This window comes from Uloborus diversus, chromosome 2 (assembly GCF_026930045.1).
Source record: "Uloborus diversus isolate 005 chromosome 2, Udiv.v.3.1, whole genome shotgun sequence".
Taxonomy (NCBI): Eukaryota; Metazoa; Arthropoda; class Arachnida; order Araneae; family Uloboridae; genus Uloborus; species Uloborus diversus.
Window position 1 is genome coordinate 92,775,376 of NC_072732.1, and position 26,800 is coordinate 92,802,175.

At 34.1% G+C, this 26,800-nt stretch overlaps 1 protein-coding gene across 1 annotated transcript in view; it reads right to left on the reverse strand.

Annotated features, from left to right (window-relative positions):
* The window catches only part of LOC129216426 (uncharacterized), a 102,818-nt gene that overhangs the window by 32,769 nt on the left and 43,249 nt on the right, over nucleotides 1-26,800 (reverse strand). The window contains exons 6-12 of the mRNA XM_054850640.1: nucleotides 23,095-23,340; nucleotides 18,909-19,184; nucleotides 17,092-17,376; nucleotides 15,769-16,080; nucleotides 6,266-6,532; nucleotides 5,334-5,579; nucleotides 3,967-4,162 (exon numbers count right to left, since the gene is read on the reverse strand). Of these exons, the coding sequence (XP_054706615.1) occupies nucleotides 3,967-4,162; nucleotides 5,334-5,579; nucleotides 6,266-6,532; nucleotides 15,769-16,080; nucleotides 17,092-17,376; nucleotides 18,909-19,184; nucleotides 23,095-23,340 (1,828 nt within the window). The remainder of the gene's footprint in view (nucleotides 1-3,966; nucleotides 4,163-5,333; nucleotides 5,580-6,265; nucleotides 6,533-15,768; nucleotides 16,081-17,091; nucleotides 17,377-18,908; nucleotides 19,185-23,094; nucleotides 23,341-26,800) is intronic.

The following is a 26,800-nucleotide window of genomic DNA, read 5'->3' on the forward strand; positions in this document are numbered from 1 at the left end:
CAATTTTCTGGTATTAAAATGCCCTGTATATATTAAACAACTAAAATAAAATCATTGATTGATAACAGATTCATTTTTATTACGAATCGTAAATTATTTACTGAAACATATGATTTCTTTCGAATTATCTTCAGGCACTTGTTGAATTTCCTCGGAAAATGTATAGTTTCCGAGGAGCAAAAAAAATATTTTTGTTAAAAATTCAAAAATATTTTTCTGCTGTACAAACAAAAGTACAAAGAATATTTCAGGGAATTTACAGGACTTTATCTTAATTACACGATTAAAAAAAAATAAAATAAAGTAGAGCGGTCTCTGAGACCTCACATCCCCTGTTATGTCCTACTTTTTCACCTCCCCTGTTACGGGATACCTTAGTTTCTTTTACATTGATAAATCAAAATTTTACTTTTAACTTATTTTATTTAAAAAGTTATACGTTACAGTAACAAAGATAAATACTATTAAAAATAGCCATTTGTTCCCAAGAGATACCTCTTATGGCTAACATATTTATTTTTTTAATCATACGTGATTTTGCTTACATTATTTTGTCTTGTTCTATTATTCACGTTGCCAGACATTGTGAAACAGTTCGTCAAAACTAGTTTTGAAACTCGCTTCAAATTTCATAACTAGCTTCCTTTTAATTTTAAAAACGTACATAAAGAAAGAACATTCTAATTTATAATAAAACTTACATTGAAACAGTATTTTAAATTTTTGGAAGGAAATTTGCGCCTTCAAAAAAAAGGTGAAAACTTTTCACTTTATTTTTTCGAAAGGGCAAAGTGAAAAATGAAATATATTCCTAATGAAATATTTTCTATTCAATTATAGAAAATATTTTCGATCAATTGAATCAGCAAATAAAAGGTTTAATGAGTAAATGAAAAGATACTGAGACTATAAATAGAATATTTAGTTAGTTAATCAATTAATATATAAAAAAAAATAAATGAACAAGTAAAAGAATGAATGAATAAGAAAATAGGTGAATTGCATGAATAAATCAGCGACTTACTAAATGGAGGGATGTAAATGAATGAATTGATAAATGAATACGTAAGTGATTTTATAAATGAGCGAGTAAACAAAATAAAATATTTCACTTTGCCCCATCCGCTTTGCCCCGCATGTAATTGATTGATTGTAGAATATTAGAAGGTTTTAATTAATATTTAAAATGTTAATAACTAGAATTTTATCATCTTTTATTTACAAAAATAGTTTTTGACTTGCAACAAAATATTATAATATGAGTATCAATTTTTGAAAATTACCTGCATTATCATATACTTTAAAATTCGGTGGTATTTTTTTACTGACTGGAACTGATTGCATGTGCTATTATATAGTTTAAATATTACCAAATAAGTGGTTTGGTTTGGTTGGTTTGGTTGATTTGATTTTTATGGCGCAAGAGCCCTTGAGGGCTATATTGCGCCAAACGATATTTTATTATATGCTATTTATTTTTCATTAAAGAATAAAGTAAATAAAAGCGTATTTTAAAGAGGAAAGCATAAAACTTCAAGTGCTAGTATTAAAAAAGTGCAGCCGTTAAAAACTTTCAAACAACTTGAAGATAAAGACAAAATGGACGAAACAATATCTTGGAAAACAAAGGAAGGACGAAATCACATAATGACGAGACAAACACTAAATTAAAAAGGAGAATCCAATCTCCTGGAGGAAGGAGTACAAATTGCGATGGTGTGGCTCCCCCAGCAACTCCTTCAAAGGTAGGTTAAAATTATTAAAATATTTATAACGAATCAGATTAAAATTTGGGCAATTGCATAAAATGTGCAACACTGTCTGATTTACATCACATATAATGCATGTTGGAACTGGTAAATGACATAAGAGATATTTGTGAGTGAATCTGGTATGTCCAATGCGAAGTCGAGCTAATAAGACTTGATGTCTCCTGGTGATATTTAATGATCCGAAACCTCTAGTGGAGGGCTGGATCGAATGCAATTTATTTTGGATTTCTGAATTCCACGTCCCCTGCCGATACGTGTTAAGGCTTACAACGATGGCGTTTTTGATATCATCGAAAGGGACACTATTATCGACCAGGATATTTGCAGCTCTGGCAGCTGAATCGGCTGCCTCATTACCTGCAATGCCCACATGACCATTGACCACCTATTTGGTAATGCCCACATGACCAAATAGGTGGCTCTCCAAGCAGAGTAATTATTTAACCATTTCACTTTGCCCCACATTGCCCGACTTCATTCAGATTTTTCTTTGTTTTGACAGCATAATGTTTATTTTTATGCCCACGGAATCATCCGATATCAAACTTCAAAAATTGTTAAAACTGGAATAATATATTTGCTATACAATGTTTTCCAGAAGGATGCATTGAAGACGTACTCGACAGTGCAGCAATTTGTTGTCCGATTTTGAATGAGCCTTCATAGAAATCAGGCTGCATGGGAAGAAAAGATTGATTGAAAAGACCCTATATCCGAGTTCTCATCAAGTTAGTTGAACTGATAATGATGTGCCAGGAAAGATGCAGAAGTTGTGGAACAGAAAAGGCAATTAGAGCTGCCGCTTTGTGTGTCCTTACACTCATCTTTCATTAACACACTAGAGATAGCACAATTTAAAGAGTCTAAACTATCTATACGAAGTGATTTTTGGTGCACATGGATCCAGTGGTATCATGGTATTGCATTCGATTCTTCCGACTTACATCTGGATGCATATGCAGTTAACTCCCGATTATCCGTGGATTAGGGTGGCACGGCAACCGTGGATAAGCGAAAACCGCTGATAATCCAAATCATAGGTAAAACACGATATTTAGTTTAGTGTACACAATAGTTAAAAAATATTAATAACCCTCACATATGCATTTAAATTATAACAAAAAACATTGTTACATTGCATCTACTAACATTGAATATAAAAAATGTATTTAAAATCTGAAAGTAAATAATAACACAATCATAAGTTTTTTTAAAAAATTCTGAAAAGACAAACGGATAATCCGACCGCCGTTAATCAGTAGTTTACTGTATATTTTTACGATGTAGTGTATATTAACACCAATCATTTCATTTCACAAAGTGTTGAGCACAGTTAACGAATGAAAACCAAGAACAAAAGTACACATATGCAAATATTGAAAGAAATATTAAAGGGTAAAAGGACACTTTAAATCATTTCCCTGCAAATACAGGGTGCGGCTAGATAACGTCATTTTTTTCAAAAAAAAAAAGTGTTGTTAATCAAAATGCTTTTTTTTTTCTTTTGAATAATTTTAATACATATACTTAAGTTTTGTTTAACAAGGTTTTGAAAATCGCATCAAAAAGGTCCCCCCCCCCCCCCGTCCATTACTCATAGACGGAAAAATTTCCCTTTTTTGCAAGCACGTTTTGGTGAATTTGACTAAGATGACATTTGGTTCCAACAGAACGGAGAACAACTCATACTTCAAAGGCGACACTAGCTGCTTTGAGGAACACTTCCTAAAACGCCTAATCTCAATAAGAGGTGATTTAGACTGTTTTATCCACGACTCCAACTAGGCCCCTTGCGAGTCTTTGCGGTGCGATTTGATATCAGGCGTTATGAAAACCGTCCAAGTTTTTTACAAGGCCTGAAGACTAGCATCCGGGGAGAATGGTCAATGTACCCACTTCTGCGTTAGAGAATTCTGTATGAAAAATCTCGGAAATCTTCATGAGAAATCTCAGAAATAATGTTCGTAAACAATGGGAGGGCTTCCCTAACCTGATGTGAAAATAGAACGTAAAGCAAAACTTCAGATATGTATCCCCATTGTTTAAATTTAAAAAATAAAATTAAATTTAAAAAAAAACATTCTGATTCACGAAATGGGTTTTTTTTTTATTTTTGAAGTAAGAAAATTATTTTGTATATTTTTCAATTATGAAGATATTGTTAATAACTTTTCCAACTATTCCAAAAAATTACCTGATGTTATAATTGATGACTTTTTCATAGGTGTATTGATCGAAAGTGCACCGAGAAATTGGTGGGGGAGTCGGTGGTGGAGGTGGAGGTGGTGGTGGGGGGGGTGGTTTAGGAGGTCGAGTAGGTACTGTAGGTGGTGGCGGATGTGTGTGAGTAGTCCCCTTAGATGCAGTAGTTCCTGGCGTCAGTGTTGTACCTGCAAAATAAAGAATGTAACACTTCATACGATTTCCTCTAGCCTTTTTGTAGTTAGAACACGTAACAACAAGCAATGCATTATGCTTCAAAACGTTTAAAACAAAACTACGTTTACTTCGAATTAACTAATTGTTGTACTTTTGAATGCAGATCAATTGACAATAAGCAATTTATCACTGCATACAGCAAAGCGATCTTTATAACAAGTCTTTAGGAGCGTCATGCTTTGAGTATTTGATTTTCATAAAACTTTGTTTATCTGTTTGCTTGTTTAATTGTATGTAAGTATGTATGCTCTTTGCATGTTTGCTATTAAAAATCCATACCCCTTGGCGGAACACTTATCGGTACTGGTTAGACTCTATCTTTTTTTTTTTAATTTCAACTAGTAAAATGTGCCACTGAGGATGTTATTCTGAATTTTAAATGTAAAAACATCAAGAATAATCAATCTAAGATCACTCAAAGAATAATCCCAAAAAATGTTTTGATAGCAGAAATTAAATTTAAAGATGATTATTTTGAAAACTTTCAGATAATTTAATTCAAAGGTGCACAAAGTTCCAAATATTCTTTATGCTACATCTATTTGCTATAATGATTCCAAAATATAGGTTTTTTCGTTTTAAATAAGCGAAAAATATCAATGCTTAACCAACCTTTATGTACATCATTTCTCACCGACAGCGAATGTTAATTACATATACTATACACAATTTCTGAAAAGACCTTGACACATTTTAAAAATGCGTAGGAAAGCAAGAAATTGTCGAATCAATATGCAGTTTCATCCCTAATACTTCACAGGTTCAAGAATTTTTTATAGCATCGCAAAAAAAAAGGTAAGAAAAGAAAAAAGTGCAATTATACATACATTAATTTACATTGACGGCTGTACTGTCGCAGTATGAAAAACAAATTCTTACTATAACTGACGATACAGCTATAACTTATAGTTAAATGTATATTTTTTCCTCCCCCCCCCTTTTTATTATATCATAAAAATTTCGTGAATCTATGAAGTATCACGGCGCAAGCCGCATATTTATGTGACAATTTATTGCTTTTCTATTAACTTTTAAAATATTTCAAGGACTTATCGGGACACTCTGTACAATAAAGTATCTCTTAATTTGCAACATAAAATATGAAAATATGTGAATACTTACCTTGAATCTGTCCACGACACTCCACTTCTTCGTACAAGGAGCGCAATCTGTACCTTATAGCCTTGGCATGCCCTGTCTGTCGATTTTCTGGACTCAGTAAGCATAAATCGTTTATGCCACCTTGCTCAAGATAACTGTACGAACGGCAGTTGAAATCCTGTTCTTTCATGCAAAGTTGACGGCAGAGCTCGAAGTTGCTAATGCCTGGAATAGCTTTACTTGTGTAAACCATGAATAAATCCCTCTCTGGTAATTTATAGGGACAAGTTGCTGTACCTGTCACAAAATTACAAAAAAAACTAGTTATTAAATGTTTTAATATAAAAATAATGAAAAAACTGTTTTATGTTTCGTTTTATGTTTTGCTGTATGTTCACTATTTTTCAACAGTATTTGTATTCAGTTCATACCCGTACCGCAAGCATACCATAATAATCTTATTTTGTCTTCTTAATCACAAAAAACAGTGTCTACAAAAACACTGGCTTTTTGTTGATATAATTTTAAAAGTAGTTTTTTTTTTTTTATAAAAAAATCCACCATAACAGAATGAAGAGAATTTCAACCTGCGCGTACAATCCGTTTGCAGATAACAATCGGGAGTTCGTATGCATGAAAATGTTTTAATATAATTTTTTTTAAATCTATAAACTGCTTGCTAATTGTAATTACTTAATTACTCAAAATTGGTAATTACTTAAAATTTTACTGAATGGTTTCTCATTTTTTCAGTAAACGGGGCAACTTTTTTAAACTTTCTGATCTGGGATGGAGCACCGACTAATAAATATTTTTCAACGTTTTCAATGCATATTCAACTCAAAACGGTATGATATTTAACATTTTAAAAAGTGGTTAATTTACTTGTACTAACACCAATTCAAATAACCAATATGGTTATAGTTCTTTAAAAGACAGCACCCATTTTTTACCTATATTGCATTGATTCTCCAGATAATCCACTCCACCCGCATACGTGAGTTGCGTATGTGGAAAGCTTTGTTCTTCTGAAAACAGACGACACTCTTGGTTGTACTTGTAATAGTTGGCCGAACGACAAACAAACCGTTTCTCCTCTAAACAACGTCTCTCGCAATTGGTCCTAGAAACCAGCCTGATGACATCTCTAGCTTGTACTCCCCTCAACTCTTTGTCGACGTATCGATCAAACATCCACTGCTTGGAGCAGCCTAAATAAACTGTAAAATGGCAAAAAAAATTAACAGACATTTTTAATGATGTATTGTTGCATATTTTCTTGCGTCTAATGATATCATCAAAAATATCAATTTGTAAAAGTTGTGTAGTCCGAAGTTAAATTGTTAATCTGTGATAGATAATTAGAAATAGTAACTTAATTCAGACGTGGGAAGGTAAAGGGCAGCATCTGCAGTAATTAGTTTTTGAGAAATTTGAAGAAACTCGTTTTGGATTCCATACTAGAGATAGGAAAATATTGGAATTTGACGTTTTCTTCATGCTTTAATTTCAGCGGAAACAAATAAGCAAGCTTATGCAATAAAGCTTAAGTACAATCTATGACAAAAAATGAAAGAAAAAATGCATGTACTGCCTTATACCTTCCCACAGCAGAATTGCTCAATGTATTTTTAACCTTATAATTTGATTTGATATGATGATTTGATTTGATTTGATTGGCTAAGAAGATTTGTTCCGCAAAGCGCATATTAGCAAGCTTTACTCGCGAAGTGGCGACTAAGCAAAAACTGCTGGATTTAAGGTTAAGCAAGTCGGGGCCCTTGCTCCCGAGGACAACTTCTAGTTGGGCTACTAATTTAAGCTATCTCTGTGTGTGTGGGGGGGGGGGGGTCGTTGTAACTCGACATAAAACTTTAAAGGGAGTAAGTGCGACAGTTTCAAGTTTTTGCCCCGGCTCGGAAAAATGGAAGATCCGGCAATGTGCATAAAAAAACGGCGACTAGAAATTTAATCACCATTTCCCCTACCCCTCTTGGGTTATCATTAGTCCCCTTCAATCTACAACAACATCCACGAGCATTACGGCATCACGGATCTTGCCGTTATAACGATCTGACATTGTCCGGACCAGAGACAAAATTTTTAACATTTGTATTAATAAGGAATAAATACCTTTGTACTGAAAATTAAATGAATCAGTTGCTTTTTTTTTTTTTTTTTTTTGAAAATATAACTTTGAGGAGATTTTTTTCTGAAGAAATAAGTAATGGATGATTAAAATTGTGAATGAAAGTGTTTAACAATTATAGTTTGTTATAAAACATTCCTACTAAAGTGATGTAAAAATGTGATAGCTGCGATAATGAGATAGCTGTGATAGTGAAACTATACAGAAGCTGGCTTAATTGACTCTTGATTATACAATTAACTTTAAGGCCATTGACTAGCTTCATTAATCTTCAATGATAATATTAGTAGTAAATTAAAAGTTAATTTGACGTTTATTTGTTTGTTTATTTATTTATTTATTTCTATTACAAAAAAGTGGCGATTAGAAATAAAACTGGTGGCTTTTAAATTTTTTTCTACTCCCAACTGGCGACCAGAATATTTACCAATCTTGATCTGCATTGTTTTGACATACAGATCAAGAGATAACATGATTTAAAAATTCACTTGAGCGTTTAAGCCACATAAGTTTATATTCAAATAAGCTAAATACGCCTGGGGGGGAGGCAAACACTTATTGCAAATACATTGATTGTAAACGAGAAGAACGGAGTGAAGAACTTGTTACGGATTTACTGCAAAATGTTCTATGAATTTTAAATATTTCACTTAACAAAGCCCAACTTTCTTAAAGTCTGATTCTTACCAAGCACGAAACAATGACTTTGAACGTTACAGTAAAAAAAAACTAATTTATCATTTTCGAGATTCTGAATTCATAAGATTTTTTTTTTTCCGTTTAATAAGAACCTAGCTTGCATTTTTTTAGACGACTTTAATTTTACTAACTGCTCGAGGATGAAAGGTAGGTAAAGGTATACTGCTAGAAAAAAATTTTCTTAAATGTTGATTTAAGATTCATTAAGGTTTTTCCACAGAACTAATTTACTTTTCATACCTAGAAGGCATAAAGAACTGAGCTTGGAAAAATAATCAGAAAAATCTGAGCACTAGTATTTGAATGTTCTAAAATTACTGGAAACTACATTTTTTAAGATGACGAGGAACATAATTAAAAGCTTATTTAATTTATTCAAATTTTAATTTTCATTAAACGGCTAAGAAACAATTATTAAATTATTATTAGAGAGAAAGTTAGTTTTGCACGGTATCTTACTTTTTCTTTGTTTTAGTATTTATAGATACGTTACAAAGTGTCATTATGCTGTGAAGAAGAAAAACATGTTTATTTAGAACTTTTCTTAAAATTTGCAGTTGTAGGTTTTTAAAAAATTTTTTGTATTTTTCTTTAATTATTCTTTTAAATATATTTTGAAAAAAAAATGTTCTTCAATAAGAAAAACAACGATTATCATGCTGCTTTAGCTTTTATTATATTTTTTTCTCTTAACGGGAAAACACGGTACTTAAATGAAAAACTTATTAATACATATTTGATAAAATAAATCCTTTTTCTTCTTTTCTTCTTGAACAGTAAACATATTTTCAACCAAACCCGTACAGTGTTAAAAATCACTTTTTTTCCTTTTAGATATTTACAAATGTGTGATTTTTTTTTCTTCAAAAATTTAAATCTTTCAAAAATTTAAGAAAAAACTAGTGGAAAATATTTTTACGGCATCGCATTTTCTGAACTATAACAATTAACCAATACCTCATAGTGATAATTCTGTCAAATCGCATTTTGGCGTAGTCCAAAGGCCCAGCGAAAACATTTAGCTGTATCGAAATTTCGTTATACTGACATTACTAATGTTTCCTTTTATGCTTAAATAATTTGAGCTTGGAATTGCCAAAATTTTCGCTAAAACGGGATCAGATTGTTGCGGAAAACTAAATCAAATGCTCATTGTCGTAGAAAATTACAAAACAACTCGAGGAAGACTTTGGCCAGATGATATAGCACGTTGAAATCCAAAAAAATTCATAGTTGTAAGATCTTTTACAGGCATACAAGTTATATGAATTACTTGTGTGACTACAAATGGTCTCCAAGTAGCTGAATATAATCGTTTCCTCTCAGTAAATGGTTTAGCTTAACCAATTGACTCAATAATAATCAGTTATTCAATTCATATGCGAAACCATTGATATCTGAACATTGCACTTTCACACATATAAATTAGTAAGTATGAAAATGTATAATTTTTAACTTGATTCATTTTTGAGATATTTAAAGAAAATTATTAAAAAATATCAATTAATAGGGGAAAAGTAGATCATTAACTTCTAATAAAGAAGGTTAGGGGGCTGTCCACTAGGGTGGATCGAAAAAAACGAAATTTTGAATCTTAATTTGGAATACCTGCCAAAAGCTGTGCATGTGTAAGTACAACACACATGTCAAATATTATCAAGTTTGGACAACTCTTTGAGGGTCCTACCAAGGCTTGAATTTCTCCAAAAATAGAAAAAATGGTCAATTTTACAAAATTTTTATGAAAATACTAGTGTTTAAAATTTTTGTTATAATACGGTTAAAATGCTTCCTTTGAACACTCTTTTTATATACTTTAATAATTATTTACAATCTTTGCACCATTAAGTTCGCACATAAGCCGTTAAGTTTCGCGAAATTAACCAAAAACTGACTGTTTTTAAGCTTTTTTGCAAATTGCAATTTTTTTTTCTTTTAAACTCCAGTTTTCTTTTTTACAACGCCTGTACAGAATGCAGTTTTAAACGGAAGTGAAGTTAAACTTTATTACATTAACAGCCCAGCATCCACTAAAAACAGGTTGCTGCATTTCGAGTTCCATTCTACCTTTTCCACCTGCCGAGTCACATGTATTAAGTATAAATTTATTACTCATTTTACATTAAAAGTTAACTATCAAAATTATTTAGTTGTATTAACTAAAAAAACATAGAGAGAAGTGCATTGGTTACAAAGAATGTATCTTTACTCACACGCTGACATATAAGCATCAATATTTCACAAAATGAGGGACTTGAAAAAGTATCAGTTAGTTAAAGCCACAGAAAATAGTCAGTTCATCACATCCATTCATGAAACCTCTTTGAAATCATTTTTTGATTCAAATGATAACATGATACTTCGAGATTTGATTTTTACTCTTATGAAGCCATCTCTTGCCGATTGACTAATCACAAACAAAGAAGCTTCTGTCACCATATTAGCACAGCGTTCCACCACCTGAGTGTGACAGGAGAACTAAACGAACAGAAAATTGGCGTTGATGTTTTCAATTTATTGTTGAAGACTTTCATTAGATATTCCAGCTAAAATAGGAGAGGGGTGGCAGTTATTACACATTCTTGCCGGTTGATAACATCAGAGTAGTCTGATGCGTTAAAGTTAATCCTTGAACTACAGAAAACTCTTATTTTTTCATGAACAGAAGCCACTTGTCTGGCCTTCAAAATCTTCGCAAAGCCAGTTCTCTGATGTACTTCGTTCATCAGTGATCACTGTTAAGAGAATATTTTCTGAGTGGCAAAAATAGGCATTTCGTTGAATGACAGGATCAATAATTTTTTTTAGATTTTCACTTACGTAACGAGATGCTGTAATAACACTGATGAGGAACCGCAAAGTTTTCTTTCAGTTCCAGAAGAAGAAAAATTTGCAACGGCTATACTCCCGCCAACAGAGCCATCAACACTTTTTGGTGTTGATGTCACTTCAAATGTGGAACAAATGAGGCTTTCTCTGCCAACGCATTCAAGAGTGTGCTATCAGTACGGCATTTCTGATAGATGTGTGATGTGCTGCAGCAATTGCTTCAGAAACATTACAGGATTTTGGTACTGTGCCAAATAATTGTCGCTCTAAAGTCGTTGATAGGAATAAAATTCGAAGACAGCGACAGAAGAGTCACAGGTGTCATAGACGAAGTACGTGCTTCTCTTCAAAACCTGCAAACTAGAACTGAAAGGGCTTGAAAAATACATTTTTTGATAACCGAAAAGACAAACCTATGACAAAAAGAAATGGTTGGAAACAGATACTGTAGAAGAACCATAAGCGAGGAATCCATGGTTGAAAAATCCAATTCTCTTTATTTGGGTCATGTGACGCCAACTTCTGGAACGGGAAAACGTATCGCGACAGCAATGTAACTTTTGAACTGAAAATTTGTTTAAGCCTTAAGGATCTTTTAGCTTTTGCCTGTGATGGCACGGCCACGAATACCAGAAAAAGGAACGGTGCAATTGCGGCCGTAGAGAATAAAATTGAATATCCTGTCCCATGGTTAAGCTGCGAACTGCATACGAGCAGGATTTGCGTCACCTGTTCACATTACTTGGTGGTGAAACTGCTGGTCCATGTGAATTTTCGCAGGACCAATAGGTAAATTGCTAGACAGGTGCGACAATTTACCACTGGTCCAGTTTGAAGCAATTACGCTCCTTGTCGTAAGTGCTGGGTTGTTAATATAATAAAGTATAATTTTATATCCATTTAAAACTGCATTCTGCACAGTCATTGCAAAAAAATTGGACTTTAAAAGAAAAAATATTGCAATGTGCAAAAAGGCTTCAAAAAAGACAGTTTTTGGAAATTTCACGAACTTGTGTGCGAACCTAATACTGCAAAGAATGTAAATAATTTAAGATACATGAAAAGCGTGTTAAAAGGAAACATTTTAATGGTATCAGAACAAAAATTTTGAACCTTATTATTTTCATAGAAATTTTGGAAAATTGACCTTTTTTCCTATTTTTGGAGAAATTCAAGCCTTGGTAGGACCTTCAAAGAGTTGTTCAAATTTTATAATATTTTACATGTGTATTGTTCTTACACATGCACAGCTTTTGGTGGGTATTCCAAATTAAGATTCGAAATTTCATTTTTTTCGATCCACCCTGTCCCTTCTGTCCACAAAGGCTGTCACGCTGCAAGGGAGGAAGTTGGTTCGTGAAATTGCGACAGTTTATGAAAAGGAAAAGGGAGAAGTGACAAGAGGTGTGACATCACGCATTTTTTAATAAGAATGTTTATAAAATATGCACCCGATTTAATGATTGTCAAGGGACTGGAAAAACTGATCGTTAAATCAAGGATATCGTAAAATCGAGGAGCATATACATTCAATGCAGGTAAATCCGGACCAGTGAAATGTATCATTAAGCTGAGGAAATCGTTAAATCGGGTATAGTTAAATTGAAATTATACTGTAGTGCGCCAGGTGGCAAAAAGGAGAGGAAGGGAGTTGATAAAGTGTGGCACTTTGTGGCAAAGTGGGGGGGGGGACAGTCAAAAATGTTGAAAAGAAGTTCTACACCATTTATGGACATTCCATAGGTTTAAAGAAGTAAGGCACAAGAAAACAATTAATAACAAGAAGAATCAAAATTTTACATTCATCTACTTATTTCGACACACTTAATTAAATTTGAAGACCATTTTTAGTCTTATTACAAGTTTTGTATGACTGAATCGTCAACCATATAACAATTATGTACTTCCCAAACCCGGATGGTGAACTTACAAGGCAGACATATTCCCTCAAAATAGGCTTTGTTGTCCGCCGGAATCAGTTCTTTGGGCTTAGTAGTGGAAGTCTCTGATCCGCTGTAGCATTCCTGCTTCAAGTAATCCAAGGTAAAACCTCGGCAATCATAGTTAAGCTCGCACATTCTGCGGCACTCTGTTATGATCCCAGGAATGTCTGGATTGCCTCGGTAAAGGACGTTAATGCTTCCCAAATGCTGGTAGCCTGTTGTCTTTTCCATCATCATAATTTCTCCGTGACTGCATTGGCGGGCTGAAATAGAAGTTGAACACGAAAAGAGTCAGTAAATGTAAATGTCGAAAAACTGCGCAATATATTTTTTCAAATTAAATTAATGCGTCTGCTTAGTTCGTGAATCTTTCGTAGTTTTAGGGCAAGCATTTTAAATGTGTTGCAAGTACAATTATTTCAAGAGTATAAGGGAAAAATTATTTAGGGCTTGATAAACCAAGTGCTTTAAAACGATGACCATTTATTATGTATTTACGCCCCCACGAGCTGTAAATAGTTCATCAAATAACGTACATTATATTAGTATAGTGTGAGTTCTTGTCTTTATCTCTATTTTGCATTAATCTTCATTAAATCCTGTTATTTTGTCAGATCTCCCTATGAAGGATTTTTTTTTATGTCAATAATTTTTAAGTTATGAAAATATCGGAATACCAGAAAAAGTTTTTCGTCGAACTGTTTTGGCAGGACCTGATTTACGAATTTTAGAACAATAGGCTAGACAGATCTGTAAGAGCCGCCTTGAGTGGTACAACCGAAGAAAGTGCTGTAGAGGTTCCTCAATAGCGGAATATGACAAAAACATTTTCGTCGAACTATTTATTATACGTAGGTAGGGCCTGGATTAGGAATTTTCGAAAAGTAGGCCAGACACATCTGTAAGGCTCCTCTTGAACAGTAAAATCGAATAAAGTACGACAGACATGCAACCGTTCACCTTTTATGTCACTACATATGCTATAGGCTAGAGTAAGGGGGGGGTGTAGATTTCTTAAACAGAAAAGCTATATTGCAACAAAAGAAATGGCTATTTGGATGTTAATAGCCACATTGCTGCACACTTCATACACTGGTGTGCAAAAATTAGGGACGAGACCGTTTTTTCAATATAACTTTGTACAAAAGCTTTCCAAATCAACACATTTAATACCGTAAGATCCCCAATACGTAAGGACATGTGTAATGTAAGCAACACTTACTAAAAGAGAAATCAGAGGGATAAAAAGAAATTTTATTGAAAAAGTAGCATGGAGCGCAATGCGACTGAAGGCCGAAACATCCCTGTGATGGGTGTCTAGCAAGAAACATCCGGTCTTTAGTAGGGGATATGATCTCCCCCGACTGCTAGGCAGGTTTCACAGCGTCTGCCCATGCTGAGAATGAGGATGTCAATGAGTTGTTGAGGCATTGCTGCCCATTCGTCTTGCAGCGCCAATCGAAGCACCCGAATCGTTACTGGTGGTAAGGTACGAGTTGCCAAGCGTCTGCCTAGAAAATCCCATACATGCTCGATGGGATTGAGATCCGGAGATCGTGCCGACCAATCCATACGTTCAATATCCTCACTCTCTAAGAGCCGTTTGGCCGATGACATGGTGCATTGTCGTCCATGAAAAGGAACTGCGGATCCATAGCGCCTCTAAAAAGACGCACATATGGAAGAAGAATCTCGTTACAATAACGGGTCCCGTTGACTGAACCTGCGTCGAAGATGTGAAGGTCTGTACGACTACCAAGCATGATGCCTCCCCAAACGAGAACACCGCGATCTCCATACCTGTCCCTTTCAATGATGTTCGAGGGATGATTGCGGTTTCCCCGCTCTCTTCAGATGAGTATGCGATGAGAATCGCTACTCAGCCTGAATCTGCTCTTATCTGTAAAGAGTACTTGTCTCCACTCATTGTCTCTCCAATTCCGATGTTCCCGGCACCACAGAGAACGCCTTCTCCGATGGGCAGGCGTTAGAGGTACACACCGTATAAGGGCGTCGTGCAAACGGACCACCACCGTGCAGTCTTCTGGCCACGGTAAAACGCGATATCGGTCATCCAGTCGCCTGTGTCGTGTGTCTAGCGATTTCTCCCGCTGTCTGCCGCCTGTTTCTTCTGACCTGTAAGACAATATACTGGTCATCTGCGGGTGTGGTTCTTAGTGGACGACCACAACTGAACCCCCGGATAGCTGTTCCTGCAGTTTGAAATTGTCTCCAAAGTCGTGAAACGATGCTGTGAGCAATTCCGAACTCTGCAGCCACACTTGTCACACTGCGGCCTTCCTCCAACTTCACAATGATTCGACCTCGGGTAAAAGCATCCAGATGTCGTTTAACAGATTGATTATTCGCCATTTCTCGATGAGGCAGCAACTCGGTGTGATTTTAACTGCTATACTGCGTGCAATCTCTTTGCCAGAAATACTGATCTTACACCGACAACATGCTTTATACTACTCAGACACTCCCCCATTACGCCTGCCTGTATATCTGCGCATGTGCTACCGTACATCACCTTACTTAATCTCCTGATTGGTCTTTCTGTCCGCTCTGCCTCTTCGTTCAGCTGATATGCCAATTTTTCGACTTCGTCCTTAATTTTGGCACACCACTGTACATCTCTTGATTTTAAACATCGAAATAAACAAATTTAAATAACGTTTTGGTGTAATTTTCGGTAAGGTCATTTTTTGGGGAGGGGAGGGATACCAAAGGTGGTATTCCTACGTTGGTCATCAAGGACTTATCGGTAAATTAAGCATTGTATGTTGGCATTGAAAATTCCAGCAATCATAATAATATTTTTGCTACTACTTACTTGGTGGGGGCAAATCTGTTGTTGGTGTAGTAGGCATTTCGGTGGGTGGTGTTATAGCAGGACATTTCCTTTCGTTGTACACCAAGCCTGGCCTCCCCTGCACAGCCCCACTTCCACCACTGGCCCGGTCATCTCCGCTCAAGAAACACTGTCCATTGCTCGAGTAGTAGGCATAGGATCTGCAGTTGAAGCTTCGATACTGCGTGCAGAATTGTTCACAAACTTCACTTGATGTAATTCCAACCATCTGTATGTGATCCGTATAGGTTGGATATGAATCAGTAGTTTCTTCGTACGGGCACGAATCTAAAACTGCAAAAAGTTGGAACACAGAGTTTATTTTAACCTATATTCAGTTGTATTCAATTTAAATACAATTACTCTTTGATAGTTGTATCGTATGGTAGCATGGCAGATCAAGGATGAGACGAAGAGGTGGACACAAAATTTTAAAAATTGTACAAATTATCTGTATTTTTAGTAGTTCCTAACATTTCTAACTCATAAGAGCGGTTATAACTTGTAACTACAATAAACAACAACAAAATAAGCAAAAAAAAGTGTGTCTTTTTCTGATTAACCGTTGTGTCATATTGTTAAGACTTTAAACAGTTCTGAAAAACGCAGATATGAATTTTATGAATTTCCTCAACTTATCTTTAACTTTTACTAGAACGCTACTAAATTCTCTATTTTGATTAAGAATTGTTTAGGCAACAGGGTGATCTATTTATGTGATGGTTATTTTATAATAAATATCTAAATTAATGTTTCAAACTCATTCAGTATATGGAATCGATTGTATATTAAATGCAAAATAAAGAACTAAATATGAAATCAAAAAGAGTTTTCATAGCATCACAGTACAAAAGCATCACAATAAATGATAAATAAAATATTTAAAAAAAAAATTTTCTTATGTAGACTATTTCTATAAGCTTGGTTTGCACTAAAAAGAGTGAAAAAGTTTTCAGAATTGTACCAGGCAATGTGCTAGAAATTTAAAAGTACCAATCAAAAGACTTCATTTATTTTTTAATTAATAACCTTCTTTCTAATGGGGCTGCGTTAGAGATACAACTTTTTACGGATCTTGTGCGATTCCTTTATATAGCATCCATTCTTTCATGTAGCACCAAAATCGGCGGATACCATTATCACAAAAGTTTTGACGAACAGTTTTCCTACTAGATGGAGACACCTGGGCTCTATTCAATGAGAAACTGCAGTAGGATTTTAATTTTGCCAGTAGCACTCTAAGTCGAACGAGTACTAGAGGGATCTTTTAAATGCCACATAATCATACAACAATTATTTACTAACCTGGCAAACATTGATTTTCCAGATAATTGACTTTCATGTTATTGGTCCTCCTGTAGAAAGACGGAAGCGTTCTTCTGTCTTCTCTGCTTAGTTTGCATTCCGTGGTATCGTCATTGTACAGAGCGGACCTACAGGTAAAACTTCGTTCTTCCAAGCACAGTTCTTCGCAATCTCTTCGACTTTGCACAAAAGGTACGGAACGATCATACAATTGTGCTTCTAATTCATGTCCCAGAACACGTTCAAATGCCCAAGCTTTGTCCTTACAAGCTGTTGCCACTGGTCCTAAAAGTAAGATATGATCAAAAAATGTATTTCTAAAAAAATGTTGTTAGTTCGCTTGTACAGTATTTAATAGAAAATGTATTACACGAAAACCAACAGCATATGTTTGTCAGCAGCAGCTTTTTTTTTCCTTTGCAAGGAGGGGAGCTATTATAAAGACTTAAAATTTTGAATGGAAAAATTTTCATTGGATAGCTTACTAATAATGACATACTAATTACTCATTCTTGAGCATAGTGCACAAAATAAAAGATATTGGAAACGTACACCACAATGCCTTATAAAAGAAAATAACCAACGTGTTATCGCATTGTGCGATAGCACATTGGTTATTCCCCTATACTTCTCTGCACAAGGGTATTTATTATTTCTCACAATGCCTTGTATTCAAGGACTTGGTTGAATTTTTTAACCTGAGTAATTAGTGCATTTGCTTTACTGAATAAAACTTATAATTTGCATATGCATTATTACATATATAAATTAGATTTGTATTGCATTTTTATACTTGATGAGAACATGATTAAAAAAAAGCCTAATGAATTATTAGCTATTCTAGGTATCATCACTTGCTAATAATTGCATTTATATTTTAAATAATGTATTCATTGACAATAAAAAAAAAATCATTAAACGAAATCAAGGTCTATGTGTAAGATTAAATTCTTATCCCCTACTTTCATATACGTTAAAAGTTTATATTTACCTGTCAGGAGGTTCATAAATAATGCTTTAGAAACAGCTTGTGAATAATAATTTTTAAAAAATCTTAGTATGCAAATTTTGTACTCGACCAGAGTGGAGAGAGATTTGCTCAACTTCACTTTGCATAAACTTCATAACTTCTTAAAAAAATGGGGTAGGGGGGGGGCTTAAAAGTTCAAATCTATTGTTCATAAGTTAGCTCAAAGAAGTATAAGACATGTCTAATGTTCAAGAACATTTTTTAGTAGTGCAATAGAACTCCGTTATACCACGTCTCAGTAAACCGTGGAATCGGTTGTGCTGTGGGTGCGGTCATGTCCCAAATATATTTTGAGAAATTAAAAAAAAAAAAAAAAAAAAAAACAAGTTCTGCATTCCTGTATTTGTCAAGTCTCTGTAGTCTCGCACATCCATCATTTTTTATTTAAGAAATCTACGTCTGCATTCCATTACAAATTCTTGATGCTGTTAGAAAAAATACACTAGCTCACCTCCATAATGAGTTTTTATCATATTTAGACTACAATTACTGTAATTTTGTGTCTCACATTTTTAGTTCATGTAAGTTCATCAAAATAGCACAAATGCAACAATGAGTGAAATGATTTCAGATTAGTTTTAATGGATATTTAATTGAAGGTTTATTCGTTTTGTACTGTGTAATATCACTGTCGTTAATTTACATTTGGTAAAAATTAAGTTTCAACATATCCCGCATATGTTAGAACGCGGACGAAAAATATATCTCCCAATCCCCGTGGTCCAAGGCAGCTTTTAAATAACGATTGTCAAATCACATTAGCGAGCAATAAAATACATAAATGTACCTCTCAAGCAGATTTTTTCAAAGTAATTCTCCCCATCTCTCGGTATCAGATCCTGTGTCCTTCCTTGGGAGTTCCGATCCAGCTTATCACATCTCATGTTCTGGTAGTTGACAGCAAACGCCGGACAGTCCAGCCCATCCCTCTGGCAATGTTCTTGGCACTCGAGCGTGTTGCCTAAGCTCCCTGGATTACTTACCATGATCGAGTTTTGCACAGCTGATCGGAGCACAAAGCCGGTCATCTTCTCATACGTAAAAGCTCCACCAGTGCATTGTTCTGTAAAATAACCCAAAGATACATTATGGTTCAAGTTTTTAGGAAGTTGAGTTTTTCGGCTAGACATAAACAAGTCATTTCAAACCAAACTTCCCCAATAAGAAAAATATGCATGTTTCAATACTCAAAATTATTATTGAAAGCGAAATAATGATAAGAGATTTTCTTCATGACTTGAGCCGCACTTTTCTTCGTTTGTGGTGTCATTTTCTTGGAATTTTCTAAAACTACAGGCATTCTTAAATTGTCCTTTCTGACCCAGAAAAGTTATTTTGTTCTTTTGAGTGCATTTTGAAACGTGCTTGGTATTTTTTAAAAAATTATGTTATTTTATTCTTTTTAGTGTAAATGTATTTCAGAAATAGAATAATTTTACCCTCACAAAACTTCACCTTATTTTTTTCATATAAATGCTCGGTACTAAAAGGGAAAAAGCCTATACACGTGTCTAAAACTTTAAGCAGTTGGCTCTAAAATTTAATCGTTGTTCCTCTCTAGGATTCATGCTTTGATAATTTCAAGCTTGCTTCAGAGAAGCCTTGCAGAGGCGTAGCTAGACCCGAGTTTCGGGGAGGGTTACTTCTTTTATTTTATATATATATAAAAGTGAAAAACATTGAACACCAAAAGCCCATAGATGCACAACGCAGCAAAACTAAAATGCCAAGTAAATATAAAATAAGCAAGCCAAATTCCAAATATTAAACAAATTATATAAAAATAATGTTGATAAAAAGGAAAATTGCAAATAGCTATTAAATAGGAAAAGATAAAGTATGAATCCAGAGCTCATCAGCCGTGGAGGATTCATTAAATATGGTCAAAAGACCAAAATTTTTTAACTATGAACTAAAAGAGAATGTTTAAGCTCCAGTCCAGTACAATTTGCCCAATGTTACTCTATATTGCATGTACTGGAGCTTAAAAATTCTCTTTTAGTTCATAGTTAAAAAATTTTGATCTTTTGAGCATATTTAATGAATCCTCCACGACTGATGAGCTCTGGATTCATACTCTGACTCCCCTTAATAATGTAATAATAAAATACAGACCTAACAAAACTAATACGGAGTAATTTTGATCAAGAGCCCATATTCTCTTTAGTACCGGTTTCAAATTTTCACCATTATATTCCAAATTTCTATAAAACCTCTTTATCTCGATTTTTTCCTTCCCGTGAAATTCGAAATATACAGATTCAACTGTATGTAATATTCCCACTGCGCCGCTCATAAAATTAAACATATTTAACAATATGCAGAATCTATGACAAAGAAAGGCTATATATACGTGGATTTAACAAATCAATTTCATTTCTAAAGTGAAGTGTAAAATTTTACTCAATTATCATAAAAATGTCGCAGCAGAGTGAGGAGTCTTTACGCTTGAGGGTCACTCATGGAGCTGATTTTCAATGGCACTGGGGGAGGGGGGGAGGGAAGTGAATTTTTGACCATTATTTTTCAGAAAAAAGTAGTTTTGATTTTTTTTTCTTCTTCTTCTCTTTTTTTCTCCTCTCTTTTCTTTCTTTCTCTCTCTCCTTTTTTTTGAGACAAACATTTCGGGGGGGGGGGGTTTGTCCCCAAGCCCACCCCCCTTAGCTACGCCCCTGAAGCCTTGATTCAAAATTTTGTTAAATAATTTTCTCGTTTTTAGTTTGACAGCTCTGAGTGAGTTGTCACGTAGCCACGTAGATGCCTCTTTACTTTCAGTGTATTTTCAGAGAAATCTGCCAAACCAAACGTGTTGCACGAGAGAAAGTTTTTTCGCAATATTAAGTAGCTTTTTTCATTCTTAGTTATTTTCTTATAAAACATATAATAGTAGAGTAATTTACCAAAACTTATTAATATTGAATAGCCCATGCTTCTACGCAGCAAATGACGTCCTGTTCAGATTATTTTATGAAACCATTTTTAAGCCTGTGTAACTTGACTTCAATACGGCGAGTTCGGGTTAGCAGGCGAACTTTTTTCAGGGTAAGCGTGCGAATTCGCCTACTTGCCCCAAGTTAAGTTTTTAGAGTCAAAACATTAAACAATTGAAATTTAAATTCTGGAAACTGTCAATTTAATGAAATAATTGCATTAGTTACTCTATTCTTGAGCTTATCATTTCTTATGTACATGCTTATACAATTACCAACATACATGCTTTTCTTCCCGAAAATGAGAAAATTCAAGAGAAAAACCAACAACGGGAAACCCCGTTGGTGCATGGGGGGGGGGGGCAAAACTGGTGCATCCCCCCGTGGGTAGATGACAGCTGAAATGTTTCCAGATTTCTTAAAGGATTTTGCTAAAAACACTAGACATTCAAAGAAAAACCTCTGATTCGCTTACTCTAGACATTTACAACTCCCACGTCAATAGAAAAGTTGATTTTTTGTAAGGAAACTACAACACTACTAAAAATATTAATAACACTACTCTCTTTCCCAACACATTGTAGCCATAAGTTGCTGCCTTCTGATAAGAGTCTACAGACATATTGAAAAAGTTTGTTAATTCCGCCTGCGACTCTTGGATGGTGAATAATCCAGAAAAGCAAATAACGATTTAAGACGTACCAACGGTGGTAACAGTTGCTTTTCCACAAGAAGCAAGCCTCATAAATATTATGAATGGTTTCAAGGGAACTGGTGTGTTTCCCTGCCATTCAAACATATTTCAAAACTGGGACGTGACTTCATGCCAAGTTATATCACTGATCGGTCAGACTCCCAATTTCCTGGATGTATGAATGAGTCTATTTTTCCCAGCAGCAACCATATTGGAAGATAGTAAAACTGGATGTACCTGTCCTAGAGTAGATTCAGTTGCTACTTCATTCAATAATTCAGATTTAGAGTTTCTTTCTGAAGATAGCGCTATGTCTCAGCTAAACCCACATACGTCTCTGAGCATTACTCCAGATCATATGCGACCTTATCCTAAAGCTGGAGAGGGTCAGATGAAGAGGGTTAGATGAAAAAAGGAAGGAAACGAAAGAGGTCTACAGAAAAACTCTTTAACATTCCAGTCAAAAAAAAATTTTCAGGAAGAAAGAATTGCAGCAGAAAAACACAAATCATCGCAAAAAGTCCCCAAAACATACAAAAAATCTCTGAATTCAAAAAAAAAGGAATGTAAAGAAAGATAAAAAAAGAAAGATAGATAAAAATAACAAAAGAAAGATTAAAAAAAAGAAGAACGGAGGCAAATAAAATAGTTCATTTCAAATAATGTTTGCATTTTTCAGCATTTACTTCTAAAATCAAAGTTAGATCTTTCAAATGGTGTAACATACCTAATTTTAAAGCAATTACAACACAAATTTCGCTTTTTTTCATTCATTGGTAAGTTTTACTGGCTTATTTAAAGTATCATTGAGGCTTTATGTGAAAATTTCTGAGTCTATTATGAGTTTTTCTCAATTCGCTAACTTACCCGTGACAGGACAAATGCGCGTACTTTGCGAAGGTTTACAAAAAATTATGTAAAAAATACATAAAGCACAGTATTGTCAAAACAAAAATATGACTTTATTGCTGATACCATACAGATTATCCAAGCACTAAAAGAAAATTTTTCTACTTTATTTACAACCTTTAAAAAAAAATAAAGTTTAAAAAGTTCGCCAACTATCCTCGGTCTCCCCTAAGTCACGCAGTAAAAACTTATTCTACACAGAAGTTTTACATTACCTTGCTTGTATCATAACAGATATATTACTGGCTGCCAGTAATACTTTCAATATCGGTGCTTTAAATGAAAAATTACATTTCTAGAAAAAATTAAGCATAGATGATAGTTCATTGCTGGTATTGCTTTTCCACTTTTAATAAAGTTCTTAAAAATGGTAACAACTTTCAAAAAAAGGTTACAATTTTCAAAAAAAAAAGGAAACAATTTTCATTGTTGAAACTTACCCAACACACATTTCTTCTCTCCATATGTTGAACCAGGTTTTTCTGGCAGAACAATTGGACCAAGACTCACAGAGTCATCTCCACTTAAGAAGCACCTGTTGCTGGTGTAGGTGTATGCTCTGCAATTGAATGTAGCTTCGCTGTCGCATTGTATTTGGCAATCGTCAGATGATGATGCAAATTGCAAAGAGTCCATAGAAATGATGGAAAGCCCAGGCCTGATGTCATAACGACAAGATGTTGGAGCTAGGGAAAGATAATGATTTTACACTAAGTTATGAAACATTCTTAATTACTTATCAATTGAACCGTATATTTCAAAAACCAATCAAGCGACAAACTCTAAAAATTCGAAAAAGCATTTTTTCTTTGGTATTAAATTTTTTCTATAAGAATTAAAATGTTTTAAACTAAAAGGGATACATATTTAGGCATATTTCTTTCAATAAAAAATTTTGTAATCATAATTGAATAATTTAATATGGTGGTATAGATGTTTTCCTAAAATTAGTAATTTTGTCATTTGACTGGTTTTTGAAATAAAAGATTTAATTGCTAATCCATACATTAACCTTTGAATGAAGTCTCACTGTGAAAATTTTAGAATAAGTTATAGAGCGTGATAGAGAAAATATTCCATTAGGACCCTTTCTTTATGTAACCATTATCAGACTGTGATAGCAATATCGTTTTAAAAGGAAATACATTTTGTGTCTTCTACAGTCAGCACCATTAAAAACTCAGAGAATACCCCGTCTGCTTACTATTTCCTTCCAGAAATTGCCAAACATTTACTAATTTAAGAAATCGTACTACACTAAAAACAATTACTGAAAATGTAGAAATGCTTTCCAGTGCTTGGAAGAAAATCTTGAATAGACTGGATATTCACCGAGTAAGTATGCCGATGAAGATGTGCACTTAAGTCATTTCACGTCTCAAACGATGTTGTAAAAAAAATGTAATGATAATATCGAAAAAAAAATCCAAGAAAAAATTTTATACTGAAATTCATTTTAATTTTTTTACATCCTAGGGTGATTCAAAATTTTTACAATAAATTTCTGTTTATTTCTTCTTCAGTAATAAGTTGTTAACTTTAGAAATCTAGTATCCGAAGTGCTGGTCATCATGCTCGACAGCTTTTCAACCAGTTCATCTACACCAAAACGATGGTAAAGTTTTATTGTAGTTATTATGGGGATCATCATAACGATTATTATCAATGTTCGAATAACCATTTTTTGCAGTTATGTGGTTCCTTGAGCTTTAACCTTTACCATAACATATTGCACCACGAGAATAAAAGTGACACAGCAATTTTTTTTAAAAAAAGTAGTTTTAGAGAAAATCAAGGTTTTACGCAAGTAGAACGAGCTAAGTTAGTAGTTTGAATTTATTTAATCTCAATTATTACAATACACGCAAAAAATATGATGTGATGTTTATTGGTTAGTTATTGTTGTCTAGATAAATAATGCATGCTTAAAGTTTGAAAACTTTTCTTCTAAAATATGAAACGTTAATGATGCGTCATTACTGATTCTATCGTCTTTTACAACATCACTCACCACTTATGTAGACTAACTTTGCGAATTTTGTGGCAAGAAAGAGCATTAAGTTTAGATTTTAAACTAATAGTTAGTACGTTTTACCAAAATTTGGAGTGGTGTCATTTTTGTTGCCGGAGTGCGATATTTCTCCTGTTGCCTCGGCTGCATTACTTTCTCACTACACTCACTGTCCAATGAATTAGAAACCTTTGAGATTTGCATTTGAATGCAAGCACTATGCAGAGGTCTGAATAGAGTATCATAAAATGGAGCATGTTCTGCTGGCATGGAAGTGGTGCCCTGGTGTTCCTCAAGGATATACCTAGATATACTGGAAGATCAAGTGCACCCTGCAATGTTGCATTTTTATCCTGATGTCACGGATACTTCATGGACGGTAATGCAACTCTACATCGTGCCAAAAGTGTTGAAAATTAGTTCGCTGAGCATCAGTCTGACTTCTAATACCTTCCTTGGCAACCGCAAAACCCGGATTTTAACCCCGTAGAAAATGTGTGGGATATATTTGAAAGACGCATCCGACAGGACTGTTCTCTTCCATATAATTTACCAGATCTAAAACGCTTCATAGCCAATGCATGGAATTGTTTGGATGTAAATGCACTTCAGAAGCTTGTAGACACGATGCCCAAACGAATCTGAGCAGTTATCCGTGCAAAACGTGGTCCAATAAATCATTGATCTTGGGTTTCGCATTCTTTGGCCAATGAGTGTAGAACTCTCCAATCAGCTTAATTAATTAAAACTGTTCATTTAAGTACATCAACTTTACGCATCTCGTATCAGAATTCCATAATATTGTCTACTAAACAAACTTTAATGACGACTTTTTTACTGGTTTTATTCCACAGTTAATGCACATGCGCACACGTCAACAGTACATTGCAAAAGTTCACATGTGTCAAACATTGCAAAACTTGTGACTCACTAAAAAAATCTTACTGGGTAAACAATGAAACTTTTATAATAAATTCATAACTTTTTTCAAAGTATGTTCTCAGGCAATCAGGTTTTTTTATGATTTTCAATATAAAAGCGGCGATGATGTAACCGTTATAACTCCAAGAATACTTCCCGGAGCTTACATTTAAATAATCGTGTGACGGAAAATATTCATATGGTACATTGTAATACACAGTTGTATTTCATTCAAATGAAGTCATCCTCAACGCTTTCAACCGTGAAATAACATTAAGTATTTGGAAACTTCGCTATAACAAGCGATACAGCATAATCAGTAACACAAATGCTTGCTCACAACTTTCAATGAGTAGAAAGGTTTCGATGACTTCACAGGATACAGACTTGAAAAAAAATTTCTTTCATAACAAAGAGGAAATGATGAAGAAAAATCATGCCACATGGTTCAGTTTTTTTTTTTTTTTTACTTTTATTTATTTATTTATTTATTTTGTTTTTCATTGATTTAATTACAGATAAATTGAGAGGAAAAACTTTTGTGTTAATGTAGTGCTTAATTTGGAACGGAGGGAGTACTAAAGAATATAATTCCGTAAATGGGCATACTAAAACTTACAGATAAATACTTAAATGCTTCGAATAATATTGATACCTTACTTTACACTTACTAAAATTTGTAGCTAATGCCAAAAGAAAACAAACAGATAAACTTTAATTTTTCATTTTAGTGGGTTTATTCTGATTTCAATTCTAATAACAACAGAAAACAGATTAAAATAGAAAAAGGAGTTATTAATTTTTAAAATGATCCTAACAGCCAATGTTTCCAGTTGAAGAAACCAATAATATTATTGCAGTTTCATTATTTGGTATGAACTGTTTTAGCTGTACGAAAGTGTTGGAAAGACTGATAATATGACGGGATAGGTTTTCCCAAATCCTCTAACTATTTGATGAGAGTTTTAAGTCGACTTGCATAGATATCAACCTCTTCACCTAACTCAATGTGACAATTGAAAAACTGGTCTGTTAAATCAATAATTCGTGCACGAGAGTCTGGTCGGAAATGTAGTTCTAATTTCTTCCATGCTTCAGAAGGATCTTCAATCTGATTTTAAATTCTTGTATTCATCAGATATGTGCAAATAGATTAAACTATATGCTTTGTCTCTGCGTTTACAAAAGTCTGAAGTTTCCGGTGAATCTTTACC